The sequence below is a fragment of the Melanotaenia boesemani genome, chromosome 2 (assembly GCF_017639745.1).
Source record: "Melanotaenia boesemani isolate fMelBoe1 chromosome 2, fMelBoe1.pri, whole genome shotgun sequence".
NCBI classification, from domain to species: Eukaryota; Metazoa; Chordata; class Actinopteri; order Atheriniformes; family Melanotaeniidae; genus Melanotaenia; species Melanotaenia boesemani.
In genome coordinates, this window is record NC_055683.1 from 29,912,225 (window position 1) to 29,930,245 (window position 18,021).

Below are 18,021 nucleotides of genomic sequence, written 5' to 3' on the forward strand. Positions count from 1 at the left end.
ATTACAATTATATAAAATGAATGTAAATAACATGTGAAAATGTCAAAAATGTTGTGATACTCATTTTAACTGCAAAATTATACCTTGAAACATGGAATTCTTGATGGGGTTTTAACAACTTCTTTGTTTTTAATACAGATGAACTTACCAGAAAAGAGAATACTTATGTCTAAGGATTTAAACAAGACTGGCTCTAAAATAAATGTTCACTAATACAATCAATCTACAGTATTTCCATCTCCAGTATCACGCTGCCTAACTTTGCCTCTTGGTATGAAGCCATGTGGTGGGCATGCTAAAAGCCACCAAAAGTCACCGTGGGTTTAATACTATCAAACTCTAATCTGTCTGGGATTTCATGTGTGTTAACACAGCTACAAATGCAGAGAGCAAACCCTTCAACAACACTATATAAATGTCTCAGTATCTTAACTAGACAATAAACAACCCATTCAGTGCAGAGGATTTGCATGAGAAACGTGAGTATTAGTGAGCAGACACAAGTCCTCTGCCTTTCTGCTGAGTGCAAGGAAGGCTTCAAACATGATCCTTTGTCAGACGGGATGGAAAACACAGAAGCGCAAGCCTCTCGCTTTTGGCAGATCCAAGCTGACAATGCCATAGATTAGTAACAGCCTGACCACAGAGCTGAAATAAGCTAATTGCTTAATTAGCTGACCCAATTCTATAAGCTTCTTTTAGCATATTAGAAAGAGCTCTGTAATAAAATAGTTGTTTCACAGAGGTGGTGTTTGTTTATGGAATTACAATAATGAGGATCAAATACAAAACACACAGTCAGTGGCATGCCTTTTCCTTTTTCTGCTTTAGAAAATGACAGCGTCATAAACTGAGGTGTCTCTTTATATAAAAACAATTTTAGTCTTTGTCTCATCTAAAGGCAGTGATCCAAATGCTTGTTTGTAACTGACATCATTTTCATGTCAGCTGTCCCTGTGTTTTTGTTTGACTCATTTTTTCTCATTTTTATTCTGTTAAACAATTAAGGTGGTGTGGGGGGTGGGGGGCAGTTTAACTGCCCTCTCAATATTTCTGGACATTTGAGCAATGAGGGACAAACGAGGGACAGGATGGAAAATATATATATATTAGATGGAATGATGATTGAAATGGATTAATTTACATTTTTTGCATGCATACTTTACATACATGATCTTTGCTCAGCACAGGGACTTCTGGGCAAAAGAGCACTATTTGTATGAGATGAACTCATCTATATGCTAATTCATCGGCGTGCAGACCTGCCTCATTTCCTCCATTCAGAACTGTTTACCTATTAGCTCTCATAGATGCAAAGGGAATTGGAACATTAAAACCAAAAAGCTATGGAATACAGAGCATTAGCAGTACATCAGCTGTTATTATATTTATATTAGGGTGCCCTTTGTTTAAGATGTGACTACCAGCCAACTTCCATGACACTTTACAAATAGAATAAACCAAATCTTTCAGTTATGTTGAACTTGTTGCTGCTGTCAAAGGCACAGCAGGTTTTCAGAAGTCTTTCAAAGGACTAGAACAAAGTATGCCCTGCTGAAAACCATATTGATTCAAATGAGGAATGATCTGATGCTCAAAGAAAACACAAAACCTATTCTGTTTAGCATTTCAGCTTATAGGTTGTTAAGATTCTGTAATATTGGTCTATACGTGAATACAATTCCCAAAAAACAGATTTATATGTCGAATAAGAACACTAGCAAAGCCATATGAAAGATGTTTAAAAGATCAAGTTACAAGAGATGCCTAAATGTTAATGTAATTTCACATGAAGCAGGCTAAAAGAGATGCAATCAACCTGATTCAGAAGACTGTTGTGTTTAAGAGGATGACAACCCTTCTTATTGTCTATGTAATTCACCAAAAATTGCCACTTAGAGCCACTAAGAGATGGACGTTTCATCTCCAAGCTTCCTCTGGTCTTTGCTACTCATCCCATTTCTACTTCCTCCAAAAGTGCCACCACTTCATTAACCTTGCCAGGCATGAGATAAGAGAGGCAGTGCATCAAAGCTGCCTGCCCACAGAGAGAACAGAGCCCGGCATGTCTCCGCTACACAGCAGCCACCACGCACACAGGCGATGCACAGTCCACATACCCAAAATGCCCTTTTGTGTTCCAAACTGTCATTCAGAAATGCTTTTTATTTCTGAGTGCGTGTGCATATGACATAATTATGTCTTGAATTTAACTCGGGTGAGGCTATGCCAAAGGTTTAAGAGAGTTTGAGAGGAATGCAAAATAATTTGTCTTGGTCAGACTTTTCATTGCCTCCCAAATTGTCTCATAACACATTTTTAAGAGGGATTCAGGTACACAGCACTGTCATCTGTTTGACCTATACACTTAAAACCTTGAAAATAAAAAAAAAATCAACAAGAAAAGCATCAAAGCCAACTTCTGCTCGATGAGTAACAGCTCCTGACTTCCTCAAAGCATGAAAGTAAACGGAAATGAAATGTATTAACTGAGTCACAATATTGTTTTACTTGCACCACATACAAATCTCTCTGGTGCATTTAATCCCTCTACCCACAGTTTCTCAGAAAGGAGGATATAAATTATTTTCCTTTGGTGGAAACGGCAAATCCCTGTCTGGATTCTGTTAAAAGGCTTAAAATGTCACTAAATGCCAAGGCTGAGACTCCTGCTAACACGTAGGTCTTTAAGACAAGATGTTAAAGCGTTGAAAGTTACCTGAAATTGATGAGGTTAATATTCTTATCGCAAACCTGAGGCTTCTGAGAGAGTGGATATTGAAAATAGCCAGGTAACCCTTCATATTAGAGGCTATCACGTGGATTAGCAGCATAAACACCAATTACACATTTCATTGTTTATTGTCAGAAGTACTTTAGAAAACATGCCACAGTGCATATATTAATAGGATTGCAGGGTATTTTCCACAATATAGTATCATCACAAGTGTGTTTTTTCAGCAAAGAAGGCAAGAAAATATCCCTAAAAATAAGGTAAAAATGCTGTAAATGAGTCATTTACCATGAATATCCTCCTGTATCCCTTTACCGCCATATGAAATTCCAAACCACATTATAGGAGCAAGGAAGGGCCTGTCACTAAAATTTGAAATAGAGGACAAAAGGGCCACCAAGCAAATAGGGTTTTTAGACACCATCCTCTGAGTTCTCTGCCAATGTGAATCAGAGGTAAAATACAGCGCATTAAGTAGACCTCTGAGGGAGCACAGAGGAGGGTAGAGTGAGACATTCTGCTATCTATTAAGACTTGCGTTATGTATATATTGTGTTTTGAAGGAATTTTACTGATCCACAAAACCAGCAGGAAAGGATCAGAGTGAGTCTCTAAGACCATGTGGTAAGCAACTGCAGAGCAGAATCTCTGGCAAGTTGAAAGTTGCTGTGCCGTTAAGGAGAAAGTCTGGCAGAATCCTGCATGCCCGCTGATAACATGGTTGGATTAAGGATGTTTAAGGGAAGTGAAAATTATTCATTTGAGATGGATGAAAGCTGCACTTGTCAAGTCTACCAGTCATGCACTTTATACATTTCATTTCCACTAGCCAGCATGCATAATTTCCCTTCAATGCAAATTTCTACACACTGAAAATTGTGAGCATATTTACAGCGCTCCCTTAACACATTCTCTGACACAGAAAATGGATAATCTCCACTGAACAGAGAACAAAACAATGCAATTTTGTTTTGCAGAGGTGTGAGAATCTAATTTTGTGCAGGAAGATAAACTCCCAAAAATCGGTAGAATCCAAACAATAGGTTTAATTTAAAATCCTACCTGAAACAAAAAGAGACAATGACATCCATGAAATAATTTTAGAACATGTACAACTACCTATACAGAGCACAATTAGTAATTTTAAGTATTGTCCTTGGTATTGCTCCAGGAGCCTTGTAGCCAAGTGTTCTGTGTACAGTATTTCTCTGTCTCTACACAAATATTATCTCTGATGAAAATAAAATCTACAGCCTCGATGGCCAATAAATTAGAAGCACACTTCTCATTTACTCATCAGAGCTAATGAGCCTTATAAAATTACCTCGGTGATCATAATTACAGGCTAGTGGCAGAGACTTTGGCAGGGGGAGGAATAAGACAAAAACACACAAGACTTTATGCTGCCTCTTGCAACGCAAACAGCTAAACCAGCCCTATGCAGCAGCAAAAACTATTCCATACTGTTTTGAAATGATCAGATTAAAAAAATGTACATAAGTAACAATATTTAAAAAGGAGCCAAACAGCATTACAGTTTCCACATTTTTATCAGAGCAGTTCAAACTGATTTTACCACCCTTTCATAAAGATTAAGCACTTCATGGGTAATGGCATATTTTAATGAACGATGGCAGCCTGGACACAAGAGCTCACCTCAGAGGATTCCATTTCATCACACATTCACAGGATGAATTGTTTTACTTATGAATATTAATGTCCCTCTAATTTGAGGCTGTTGTTAATGCTTGTCGCTAGGAGCTTGGCAAATCAGGTCCCATTCCTGTTAAAACCCATGTATTAGACACCCCCCTGACACTAAGCCCTCGCCTTTGATTCTTAATTGCAGAAGTGCAAGCATTTGCAGTAGATGGGGCGCAAAGCTTTAATTAACTCTAATATCACACATTCAGTCTCGACTGTCACCCACATCACGCATGGCATTTTGTACCAATATCAACCCCAACTCTGCTCAGCTAGAAAGATTGTGTTCCAACTTCACGATCACAATTTCATGCATCTCAAAATGAGGGATGTGTCGTTTAGAAGTGGCTGGAATAATATTGACACCACCAAATTCTTAATACCATCTTTAAAAAGCTTTAATGAAAGTAAACATTGATGCAGCTCTGATCACTGCATAGCTTTAATGCAAAGGAGTTGGTTTCTCAGTGAAGGCGATGGATGTCCGATGTGGGCAGTTACTCCTACAATCATTGGTGAAGCTTGTAAAAGGGATTGTTAGAGTTTGAGGATCTGTCTAAATACAGAGATATGTGCAAAGGAAGTTGTCTGAGTAAATAATTCAGCCTCTCACACATATACACAAACACACTAATCTTTCAAGGATTTATTAAACAGATTTAAAATTTTATAATACTATAAATAGAGAATGCGTACATACCATTCAATAACACTTCTAAAATTCAACATTATAGTACTTTTCTCAAACACTGCAAAAAGCCATTTTCACACATGAGCGACTCCACGCATCGTCTGAACATTTTCATAGCTCAGGTATGGAGGAATTTTGATGCAGATATTAGTAAAGAGTAACGTTTAATTAAACCTGGTTTGAAGATAAAGAGCTCAATACAACCTATAGTTTATAAGCCTCCCCAGCCATAAGCTACTGCTCTACCTAATCCTCTTTCACATAACATTATTGCATCAGCACAGCTGAACATTTTTGCAGCATTTATAAAATTAGCAAAGAAATTAACTGTCTGCACTGTGGCAAATTGGATTTTCAAGTTCATGCCTTGTGATACAGCATACCCAGGCTGCCACCTACAGTACAGAGAGAGGGAGGAGCAGCAGCCTGCAGCCGCTCAACATGTGTGGCTCTTTTACACTTCACAGCCAGTCACACTTAATTGTCAGAACCCCCGCTAATATCTTCACTACAAGTTTGTTAAAATTCATTATATAGATACTAAAATATTTAAAATTTTGGACTGTTAAAGGATGACACAATTACTCTGCTTACTTCCATTTGTCTGTGCAAAGGTCAGCTCTCTTCCATAGTTCAGACATCATGGGAGTTGGTTTAAAATCTGCAAGCTATTCTTTTCCTGAAACGAAGGTAATGACGCTAATAATAATTATTAAGCTTTCTCAGTCCAGTCAAACCATAACTAGTGTCATTAAAACAAGAGGATGTCCAAAAACTGTGACATTTCTTTTGACTTAAGTGTTTGTGCAAAATCAGGGAAATTTTTACAGCTGCACCTGCCACATAGATATTCTTCTCTTTTTGAACAGTAAAACAGTAGAACAACAACAACATAAAAAAAACACTGTTTTGTGTGTGCAGGAGGGGGGTTAGAAAGCAATCTACACAAAAACTTCAACTCTACTAGAAAACAAAACAACTCAAGGTAAATATTTAAAATATTTAACGTTTTGTGAGCCTCTTTCTGATTTGACATGTTTCATTAAGTACGTTAAAAATAAGCATCAAATAATCGATCATTTAATAATAGAAATAAATATCTTCAGCATCACTCATCTCGTCTTTTACTTCTTCGCCTGAACAGTTTGGAGATGGAGGATTTCCGCTTTTTTTTGGCTTTCTTCACTCCTGTTCTCACAAAAACACAATTTATTAGACATTTTCAAATAAGGACGTAAAAAAAAAAAAAATACAAATTCTTACCAATACTTACCAAGACTTTGCATCATCTTATTCAGCTGCTGGTCCTCCTCCACTTCCCTGAACCAACAATTTAAATTCTATTTATCCTTTTTTTTGTCTTATTTACATATCAAACTGTTATATTACTTGCAGATGACTCAGAAATAATTACTTTTGTAATATAAAAATGTCAAATCCAAGATGAGCTGTTACCTCAGCCTGTCCTCATCAAGACCCTCTACAATTGCATTTCTGTCATCCACAATCTCCATCAGTTGCTGCAGCAGCTTCTTCTCACGCTGTCGCTCTTCTCTGGACTTTAAATGATCTGCAATACAAAAGATGGCACAATTACACATTGTTCAGGGTGTTCAGGGTGTTCTACGTGTGAAATCTTACCTGGCTTCTCCAACAGCCTACGAAGTTCCCCCTCCACTCCTGGCTGCTGCTGCTCCAGCTCCTGAGTCCTGGCACTTAGAAAAATTTTCATTTCAACAAAAAATAACCTTTAAATTTTAGAAAAAAAAAATATCCTGAAAAAAATGCATTTGGTGTCCCAGCATTAAAAAAAGATTAGCATTACTTACATGTACACAAGCTCTGATTCATTCCTGATGTACATCTGTTTTTTTTTAATGAGGTTAAACCAGTCAACCATCAGTGGGTCCATCAATATGTCCCCTTTTCCCTCTGAAAACAAATTGATACAGACACCCATAGGAGATGACACAAATATTTGTAATATTATAAGCAATTAATTTAAATTACTAAAGCAAAACATGACTCCTGTGCAGGTTTTCAGACGTACTTTAAAAATGTGTTTATCATTTGCTCTGAGTGGGTGGAACTTCAGTGCGACTTGAGTCAAAATCCTCATTGACTCAAGTCACAGGAATAAATGGAGCACCAAGTGTACAAAGCAGTTTTAATACAACTTTGGCTATATATATATATATATATATATATATATATATATATATATATATATATATATATATATATATATATATATATATATACACACACACACACACACATACAATGGATCATTTTAATTTTTATATCAATTTGTTTTTCTGAGGGTGTTATTTCCACAACATTTTCATGACATTTTTAGGATAATTTGGCTGCAAAAAACACCTGATTTACTGTATTCTTAGTCAACTTTGCTGCAGAATACAACATGGCCTTCTCTTTGTAGTCTTATGTAAGAACTCTGGTTAGTTTCTTACAATGTGCTTCTGATGGCAGATTTATGATGCAGAAGATTGCATTTTTGTGTTCTTTAACAATCAGTTAAATATTTGTTTAGATCCCAATGAATAATTAAGCAAAGAAAAAAACAAAAAGAGGTATTACATTAATTTATAATAAAGTAGGTTCTTATTTAGACAAATGCACTTTTAGTTGTCTAATGAATACCAGCTTAAAGTACTGATATTTCTGCTTTGAGGGTTTTCACCAAACTGGAAAAAATAATAAAAAAAATAAAAAATTGGGTTCAAACATATTCCAAAGATTAACCTTTAAGACAGGGGTGTCCAGCTCCGGTCCTCGAGGGCCATAATCCTGCAGGTCTTCGATGTGTCCCTGCTCTAAAAACCAGCTGACTAATTGAAGAGTCATTGTGCAAAACTAAATAAGCTGTTGGATCCATTTCATTTGAGTCAGGTGTGTTGAAGCAGGAAACACTGAAAACCTACAGGACAGCCGCCCTCGAGGACCAACTTTGGACACCCCTGCTTTAAGCTGTTTCAAAAACAGGTGTGAACAATTCCTTTCTTACATCTTCATCTACACTTGTAAAAAGGTCTTAAGCAGAATCCCAGCATTTGCATCTGTAAGGTGCTGCTGTGAAATAATTACATGCAGTCAGATGAACTCTAAACACAATAGAAACAAGCCATTCTAGGCACACAGGGCATCCAATAGCACTGGTTCAGGAGCTTTAATTGATTATGTGGCATTAGATCAAAAGCAGTGGAATGAGTTTGTGTGTAGAGAAACGTCTTCTTAGATTAGGGGAAATCTAAAAGTGTTAGCAAAAACTTTACAGTAGAAATGGATAATGGGGGGGGAAAAAAAAAAAAAAAAAAAAAAAAAAAAAGTCCCGAGAAAAATTCTGGAGAATTTTTAGCATCCGGAATCAGTCCCCTATCTTTAACCTGATTAAGTTGCAAGATTAACCTAAAGTCAGAAAGGTCCACAAATGACAGCTGGAGCAAATGAGAAAGCTTTTTTTTTTTTTTCTCTTCAACAAAAGCACAGATGATTTAACATCTAAAATCATTCATCTAAAATGACCTCAAACAGTGAAAAAGTACAATTACACTAAAGATCATGAGCAGCCTTCATCCTGAGATTACTACAACAACCTGGATCTTAACCTGCAGTGAACTTAAAATCCAGATTTTAGTTTTTAAATGTTGATCAATTTCAACAGAAGCAGATAAATCTAGGAGGTGGTGTGCAATTGATGTTAAATTATGGCCAGGAGAATGCACGCGCTGGTTTCCTGCGTAGTAAAAAAAAAAAAAAAAAAAAAAAAAAAAAAAAATGATATACATATATATACACACACACTACGCAAATGACCAGAATATATACATTTCTTTACCCAAGTCATGTTGACCTTGAGCAAAGCAATCAGACCCCTTACTCCCACTACCTCAAAGGGGAAACATCCCTGTGGGCTAGCTGTGCCTCTCACCTCATTTGGCAGCAGAAACTAATAGAAATGGCAGATAATTCTTACACACACACACACACACACACACACACACACACACAGCTGATGGTGAGTGAATGTGTGAAGCAACAGGACAACTCGGCAGAGGACTTCAGCAATCCACACTAATATGTTAAAATAATCATGTGATAAGGCTTTTTACAAATTTGACTTTGAGATTAATAAACCTTAAGGCCAACAGAGGGATGTACTTATGAATTTGAAACTGCCTGGCTTTGTCACCTGACATTATTTTAATTTTGACAAAAAAATAAACTGATTTTAGAGCACTGACAGCAAACCTGAAACATTTTTTCTTGATAAAACTGAATTCTTGACTTCAATAAGCGATGGTAAAAGTTTGTTATGAAGATGCAGCCAAAAAACACCCACTTTTACTGACTTAAAATGGTTTCAATCTATTGTTTGTTTCTGACATGTCAGTTCTTTGCTAAAATTACATTTTATTGTCCAAGCAAGAAAAGGGAAGGAAGTGGGAGAAGATAGTGAGCTGTAGAAAAAGTGACATGAAACATACCTTCCTCGCAGCTGCGGAGCTTCTTTTCAAGCTCAACACCCTCCTTCTCCAGCTGAGCCAAGTTTGTCTCAATATCAGTCAACTCTTTTTCAATCTGCTCCGCTGGAATATGATAAGACTTCACCTGATGTAATACAAAAAAAAACTTAATTCACCATCCAGATTATTTTATTAATCTTGAATCTAAAATTCTGACTTTGGCCAGTTTAATGTAAAGAAGGTCATTCTTTTCTTTTTTTCCCCCACTTTCTTTTTACTGGGAATGTAATGAAAGCATATTTGCAGAACTGTTAATTAATCTCTTAAGAGACTTAATGGAGGGAACTTACAGAGGGTGACCTCATTTCAGTCCTGAAGGCGTTGGTGGGTGACAAATACTTTCCCTTTTTAGCAGCTAAGAGGTAGATAAAATAGGATTAGATAGTCCTTTCATGGCAGCTTTTTTTTTTTAAGCATTGTCACATTTGAGTTCACCTGATAAATTTTTAGTTTGAAAAAAAAATAAAAAAATACATTTGCACTCAACAGCACAGCTAAGGCATCAGGTATGGCTTTGATGACAGGAGGGAAACCGACCTGATGGATTTCCGGGATTGGCTGGAGCAGTCGATGAAGAGTTAATAGATTCCACAGCTGGTGGTCTGTGTGGGGATTTCACGGGGAAGCGGCTCCCCTGTTTAAAGTCTAAAGAAGGACAGGAGGATTTGCATGCTGTAGATCTGCAGTTCAGAAGTTCAGCCTGTAATACTGATGCATGTAAACAACTTCAAATACAACATTTACAGCTTCAGACATCGCCCCCATAATCAATTTAACTTTCCCTGAAGCACTGCTGTGAAGTTTACACTCTGTATTAAGTTGAATGAGCCAACATTATTAATAAATTACCATAGCTGCACTTTTGTGAGCTTTCCCTCCTTTAGATTAACAAGTTATTAGTCCCATAAATAGCTTAAGTTGGTAAGACTTGACCATGCCACAAATTGAACATAATTTGGTCCAGCTAATGCAAATTTATTTTGATTCTACTCAATTGACAGTATTTTACAACCAGTTTTTGTTTTTTTTTAACACTTGCCAGCTTAAAAAGAATAACCTTTAAAAACAAGAGTTTTAAAAACTCAGTCCTTTACTCTGATGTACCTTTGAGACCAAATCTCACAGCAAATCGTAGTTCAGCTATCCACATTAAATTCCTTATTAAATATGTACTACACAGGCAGACAAGTGCCTTTCATTTTAATGCAAAGAAGCATCTCACCATGGCTTTCAGAGCCAGGCAGAGATTTCTGGGGATTGACTTCTCTTAAGCATGTAGGATCAAATGGAGCAACGCTAACTAGTGGTACTGCAGGTGTTGGAGCTGAGGGAGGCCTTGATGTAGTAATAGAGACGTCACACAGAGTTATGGACATGAATCCAGGTGCATGTTGCAGAGTAAAAGTTTCAGGTTCATCATCTCTGTAAGAAACAGCAATAAACCCTTTAAAAAGGCTGGAAAATATATGATTTCTGCATTAGCACAAACAGATTGGTATAAAGAATGGGGAAAAAAAGACTGCCTCACCTTATACTTAATGTTAAAGTGATGGAGTTGTCAGTATTGATTAGAATAAAAGGAAAAAAAATCTAGTGTTAGAGTTAGAAAAAAGCTCAGGCTCGGCACTCCTTGGGGCTCGTTAAGATGGGAGACAGAGTTGGTGGTTGAATTCTGAGCCAGTCAAAGACAGGAATGGAGGAAAGTCGAAGAGTCTGCATTCTGGAGAGTGGATAAGCTGAGAGGTCAGACATGCGAGAAGCAAAATCTTTTATGATATTTTGTGTTTACATGCGAGGCCCCTTTCGCTTCAAGCTGGGTTAGTCATTTAGCTTTAGCAACAATGTTAAATATATAGATAAACTTACTTTACTCCTTGTACAGTTTTGACAGGTTTGAAATTTGTTTGCCACTCGTGGTAGACTGGATCTGTAGAAAAATAAAAGATGTAATAGATCTTAATAGCTATATTCAGCTGAATAACATGGATTTAGAGACATCTAATGGTGAAGTTGCAGACTGCATCCAACATAACACTACCAGATTCTCTGCATCCAAGTAGTGGGCGGAAACTGCAATAGCCATAAAAAAAAATAAAAAATAAATTAAAAAAAAAACAATAAAAAAAAATGCTCTAGCGCTAGTTTGTCCCTTCTGCGTTACCACCAAGAAGCATTTATCTCACGCTTGTTATTTGCAGGGGATTCAACACTTAGGAATATTTTCCATTCTACAAATCATTTTAAAACCACTGAGCACATTGAAGCTTATGACATAATGTACACAACAGGAACAGCTAATTATGAGAGAAGCATCTTGTTTCAAGCCTTTTCAGCATGTTGCTAAACTGACTTGATGTCTTTGCCATTATTTTAAATAAAACTGATTCCATCTTTTAATCTTTAAAATCCCTGGACAATGTGGGGTTAATTTCAGCAAGCAGAGGAGTTTATTTCCAGGTCTGGAATACTTCTGTCAGTGCTACAAATACAGCCACCCTGACATTATTCACAATAATTGCATGTCTATCTTCAAACCCGCTGACAACCGTTTACACACATCCATCCCAGGAGAATGACAGTTCTATAGAAGTTCATTAGTGTGAGACAGAAATTAAAATGTCAGCTAACAGCATGCCAGATGCACTGGCTGTTTAAATTGGGGCAAAAATGACAAAAGTGCTTTGTTTTCTGTGAATGCATAAGGCAGACAGGGAGAATAAGGGGGGGTTGTGGGTGAATGTTGGCTAGATGTCAAATAGTGGATCAAGAGCAAGTTAAAATAAATTTCCTCTGGCTTGCCTTTGGCAGTTTTGTGTACAGTTGTTGGCCTGGTGTTGTCTTTGTTGATGGTTTTCAGACATGGCAGTTCCTCATTGTTTGTCTGGCTGGTGGTGGGCTGTCCTGTGCAGTTTCCTGCTGGGCCTTGGCTGCACTTCTCCTTCCTCAAACCAAGCATGTCAACTGAGCTTTGCTCGTAACAAAACCTGCAGTGATGAATGTAATCCCTATCAGCCTTACAAAAACCACAGAGTCAGTATTTACAGCTGCAAATTGTTTAAATACTCACCGTCTTTCTGCAGATTGGATGGTGAACAGACGTTTGTTGTTATTGTTGAAGTTTTCCTCTGCTAGTTTCTTTCCAATCATCAACCTGGCTCTGTTCTTTTCATCATCAGGACTGATCAGGACCTTTGGCTTTTCTGTAGGTTCTCCAGGTTTCCTGGTACTCGTTGAAATTTCTGCAACTTGTGGTGCAGCCTGGAAAAACTTCTGCCTGGCTGCTTGCGTCTTCTGAGCCGAGCTCGTCCAGGACTGGGAAGGTGGGATGGGACTAATTGGCTTCGGATCAAGATAAAGTGGGGCCGTCAGCACTGAAGGACGTGGTGTAAGCTGGGTCTGGATGGCCCTATTTGGCTGTACAGCTGGACTAGGGAATCCGTTTTTAATTCCAGCATCTGAGGAAGTGGTTTTGGAACTTTTTTGATGGGTTTTACAGACAAAGGTGTCTGGACTCTTCCCAGGTTTGTAGCCTCCTGTATGAAGCACACTGGAGCACTCACTGCATCTAATGATAGCGTATTTGCATTAGATTTGTACTTATACACCTCAGTACACACATACAAAATTAAAACAAAGTTCTTACTTGAAACAGCTTCTGTGATAAAGCTTGCCTTCCACAAAGTGCCTTTGTACCAGATGAACATGGCTCTTGCATGCAACACATTTGCTATTGAGAGTCCCGTTTTTATTGGCATTGTCAGTCAAAACCACCTTCTGCAAAAGACAAACATGAGGCAACGTACCAATTAATCAAAAAAGGTCTAAGTAATTATAGGCAAAGCCATCATTTCTGCTGCCTGATAATGCATTGTTATACACAAACACCAACCTCAGCAGCAGCTCTGGCCAGCTTGGGTGAGATGTGAGCCGTGATGATGGAAGGCGAACGGTTTTCAATGCCCATGTTAGACACAAAGCTTTTGGCAACTACTGGGAGGTTTTTCTTCTCTGATGGCTCCTCCTTGGAGCCCTCTGCTGGCCTTTTCACACCTCCCACTGAGGACAAGCAAAACACAATTAGAGTCAATATGAGAACAATAAACTCTTGTCCTTTCCTTAAATATACAAGAAGGTTCTGAAAGGAAGTGGATGGTTGAATGTCAACATGGTTCTTTATTTGAAGTATATACACAAACTCACTTGGAGGCCTTCCTTTAAAGTAGTTGTAGTACTGTGAGACATAAGTGAGAATACTCAGTCTGTCAGGAACCCTTAAAGCCACCATATCTTCTGCGTCTAACAAAGCTGGGATGCCCAACGTTTCTTCAGCAATCTGAAAAGCCTTAAGAAAAGATTTTAGAAGTTTAAAAATCAACAGTTCTGCTTAAAATGGCCTGTGCCAATAAGAGAAAAGAAAGAAAAGACATCCAAAAGGATTTTGGAACATTGTTTTCACCAGGCAACCAGACTCCTACAATTACAGCATGTGTAAAAATGTCAGACAAAGACATTCACTTTAAATAGGCTGGGAGTATTCTGTAGCACAGTTCAGGGAGGTCTGTATAATGAATAGACTTCCTGTAAGGTTGCAGGAGTAAGAAAGAGGATGGAGTGAGCAGGATATTGGGACATTGTTTAGGATCAGCTTGGTCAGGCCCATTAAATTTAAAGAGATGCTTTATGAATACATGTAGTAAAAAAAAGGAGAGCACAAAAGCTGGTTTTGCCACAACAGACAAATTTTCAACTCAGGAGATAACCTCCTGTAAGAAACATGATACTATTCATGAAATATAGAAGAGTGTGAATTACTAGATTCTCAAATTTCAGGACAGGGAGCTTCTTCAACACCAGCTCTAAACTAACACCTGATCAAACATGCCACTCTGGCCCCAAATCTGTTAAGTCTTGTGTAGCATTCAAATAGTGTACATCAGCAGTGTGCTCCAGTAAACCGTCATCTTGTGGCTCGAGTGGCAGATGACAGCAAGCCTCATTCAAAATGAATAGGTTGAAGAGTCTCTCTCCTGAGCTCAGGTTTGTTGCTGACAATGCTAGGACCATCAGAGGCAATGAGGAAGTCATACATACTATAGCACACTGCAGGGGCCCTAACCCTCAGAGGAAGCTGGTATGATGGTAGAAAAACCAAATAACGGATAAGTTCCAGCCATGCTGCTCATGTTACGCAGAGGTTAACTAAATAAATTAGTTTAGGGGAACACAAGCAGAGGAAGAAAAAAAAAGTCTGAATGGATTACAGAGATGTGGCTTAAACTGCTGATCTGTTAAAAACATAAAAATGGCTCTATATTAAATAAAATTGTTATATAAATGCCAGAATAAGAACAAATATGGTTTGTCACTGACTAAAGAGAATAGTTTGTGGTATATACATTGTTTTTTGTTTTTGTGTGTGTGTGTGTGTGTGTGTAGTATTCCTGTGTGTTAGACAATAAAGGTTGAACAACTTGACATCTTACCATTCTGTTGTTCTCAAACACATCCTCCTTTCTGAGTGAGTCATAGTCTCTGGGAAAACACGAATACAATGGAAAAATTATTTAAAGACGTGTAACTGAACAACTCAAACCGAAGACTGGATTATTTGGTGTTTGAAACAGCATGATGTCGTTTATAAAAATCAGTCCAGCACCCAAAGCCAAACTTAACTGTAGCACCTGTTCAAATCTGGGGAAAGAAACAATATAAAAATCTTTATTTAAATAAAAGATATTTTGGTTGTCTACTAATTTAATAAAACTCTTTAGGGGTCTCGGAAAAACGAACTAAATAAATAAATAAATGGTGGTCACCTAAGAATCTCCCCCTGAAAAAAAGTTAAATACTTACATGAGGTCCGGTCTGTATTTATGTATGAGCGCACAAAAAGCTAGTCCGTTCCTGAATGAAGTGGTCATGTTGGTGATGGCAACATCTCTGTAGCCCTCACACTGCAGTTTGCACCACTGCTCCAACGCCTTGATGGCAGCCATGCTTCCAGCGCGACAAAGACTCGCCTGCAGATCACGCGGAGCGGACCGAGCGCGCAACAGGCAGAGAGGTCTGAGCGCAGCGGAGGAGTCAGAGGAAAGAGAAATAAAAACAAAGTGTCTCTGTCCAGGATTTGGCCATGAACTGTGGCGCTGCAGCTGCGTCCTGTTTCCTTCTGAATGGCCGCCGAGTCTGCTGGACGAGCTACCGCTGATGATGATGATGATGATGATGGGGATGGCGGTGTGTATTTCTCAGCTCATTATACTAATTGAGACCAACTGGTGATTTGTCATTTACGACAGTTGATTAAAACTTGCCCAAAATATGATTCATGCACTTTTTTTATATATGTGTTCCGCTGCAAAGTATTTTAGTTTATGAGTAAATCATCCCAACTAAAAAGCTGCACACAGCTGAGTGGTGAATGATTGATGGATGGATGGCTGATGGCATGTTGGGAGCAGTTAGACAAATTTCATTGCCTTTATTTATGTGCAACAACTGTCAGACTTTAACTGAGCAAATCTATCTTTCTTTCATAATGGTTTATTGATGACTTATTTGCCAGCATACAACAGTTCGCCAATATATAACTGAACTGAAACTATAAATAATGATCTTTTTGAATCATCTGCAGACAAAATCTTCAACCATAATCTCCTTAAAGGCTGAAGAGGAATAACAGATTCACTCAATGCTTAGTGAAAATAATCTTTCAGGCTCCAGCTTAGAGGCAATATGCTGCTTGATTTCTGAAGAATAAAACACTAAAGTTGTGATATGAGTCAGCATTTAAGTGAGAATGACTCGTACAGTCTGTAGCATGCACTTGGCTTAATTATGGACTAATTGAGGCCAGCCATAATCAAAAAGAGTCTGACCCAAATATTTTACTGCTCACAGAATCTCAGAAAAATTTGATTTCTCAAGAAACTTTTACATTTCTAGCTGATTACGAAAAGTCTTTCCACCTTAGCAGGAAACAAAGTATCTCAATACGCTTCTTGACCCATTTTGAAATATAAAATGTGACCCACTGACCTCATCAGTACGAGGTTAAACCTCTGACACATTGAATGTAATTAGTGTGAGAGCAGAGCTGAAATTGAGTCTTTGAAATATAAGCAAGCGACTCTGACCTCATTCTTTAGAACGGCTCACAAATACTGCTCAATTGTTTATTGTCACACGCTCAGAAAAATGTCAGCAGAGCCAGTTAGGTTTGAAAAACTATTGTAGACCTTATATGTTGGAAATATGTGACCCCTTATTAAATTTTATTTCTAAAAAAAAATGAAGCCGCACACACACAGCACTTTGCTTCACCTAAACTTTGTCATCTCCACTGTCTAAGAGGACATTGTCAGGCCCAGAAGGGGGCGCTGTCACTCTGTAAGCCTTTGCATGTAGAAACTTTATCTAGAGTATGAAGAGAAACTGAGCCAGAACACATCCATGCACAAAATTTGTCTACCTTTTCTTTAATTAGCCCTTCTTTAAAATATAATTTGCATTGGTTAAACGAATACATGGATTTAGGAAATGCTTCAAGATTCACAGATTTTTTTTTCTTATGTTTTTATTTTTTTTTTAAGCAAGTTTAAAGTCAAAGGGATGCCAATATTTCTGCTACACATGATGCAGATTGATTTTAAACTTTAAGGCGATGAGTTCTGAAAAACAAGTGTGTGTGTTGGTCCAAAACTAGATCAATATGTTTTTAAAAATGGTCCAGCTACAGCTGTTCTGAATGATCATTTTTAATAATTATAATCTTTGTTTATAACTCTGAGTAACTGTCTTTTTCTTAATTATTTAAATTTACAACAGCATATGGAATGTGTGTTACTAATTATGATGAAAACCAAGTATCTGTAAATGAAACCTTTGATGAATGAAGCTTACAAACAGAAGACAGTTGTCATGTTACATTTGAACCATAGGGCCAGTTTTCATGATTTCATTTTTCAGCTATTTCCATTGTTTCCTGTGAGGACATGTGGCAGCATGCAGACATCCTGGCTGTGTGTTACTGTAACCCAAGAGGTCAGGGACGCCATTAGTAAAATCATTCAGAAATGACTTGACTGTATCCTATTTTAGTTGCACCCTGGAGATCTCATCATTAGTCAATTGTCAGCGTTATCTGATAAAGGCCCATGCAGAGAGCATGCTCTACTCAGGCAATGAAGATAACATCAGTCACATTTAAGATGTACTGTAAACTGCATTGAAATACACAAATACTGTGTAAACTGTGTGTGTGACCACAAAAGAAAGTGATACACGTCAGCCAACACAAGTTTAAAAGCTTTATCATGAACATAAATCTTGAGAAAATGTAAATG

At 37.7% G+C, this 18,021-nt stretch overlaps 1 protein-coding gene across 1 annotated transcript; it reads right to left on the reverse strand.

The window, feature by feature from the left end:
• Positions 1 to 6,045: 6,045 nt before the first annotated feature.
• Positions 6,046 to 16,209, reverse strand: micall2a (mical-like 2a). The gene is made up of 17 exons (XM_041976033.1): positions 15,530 to 16,209; positions 15,160 to 15,208; positions 13,877 to 14,018; positions 13,566 to 13,732; positions 13,320 to 13,450; positions 12,744 to 13,241; positions 12,476 to 12,660; positions 11,543 to 11,603; positions 10,899 to 11,098; positions 10,214 to 10,321; positions 9,967 to 10,031; positions 9,638 to 9,761; positions 6,959 to 7,061; positions 6,771 to 6,844; positions 6,585 to 6,699; positions 6,403 to 6,449; positions 6,046 to 6,317 (listed from the first exon to the last, which is right to left on the reverse strand). Exons 1-17 carry the CDS (start codon positions 15,670 to 15,672, stop codon positions 6,238 to 6,240), a joined length of 2,292 nt encoding a protein of 763 aa, XP_041831967.1. The 5' UTR covers positions 15,673 to 16,209; the 3' UTR covers positions 6,046 to 6,237.
• Positions 16,210 to 18,021: the final 1,812 nt, after the last annotated feature.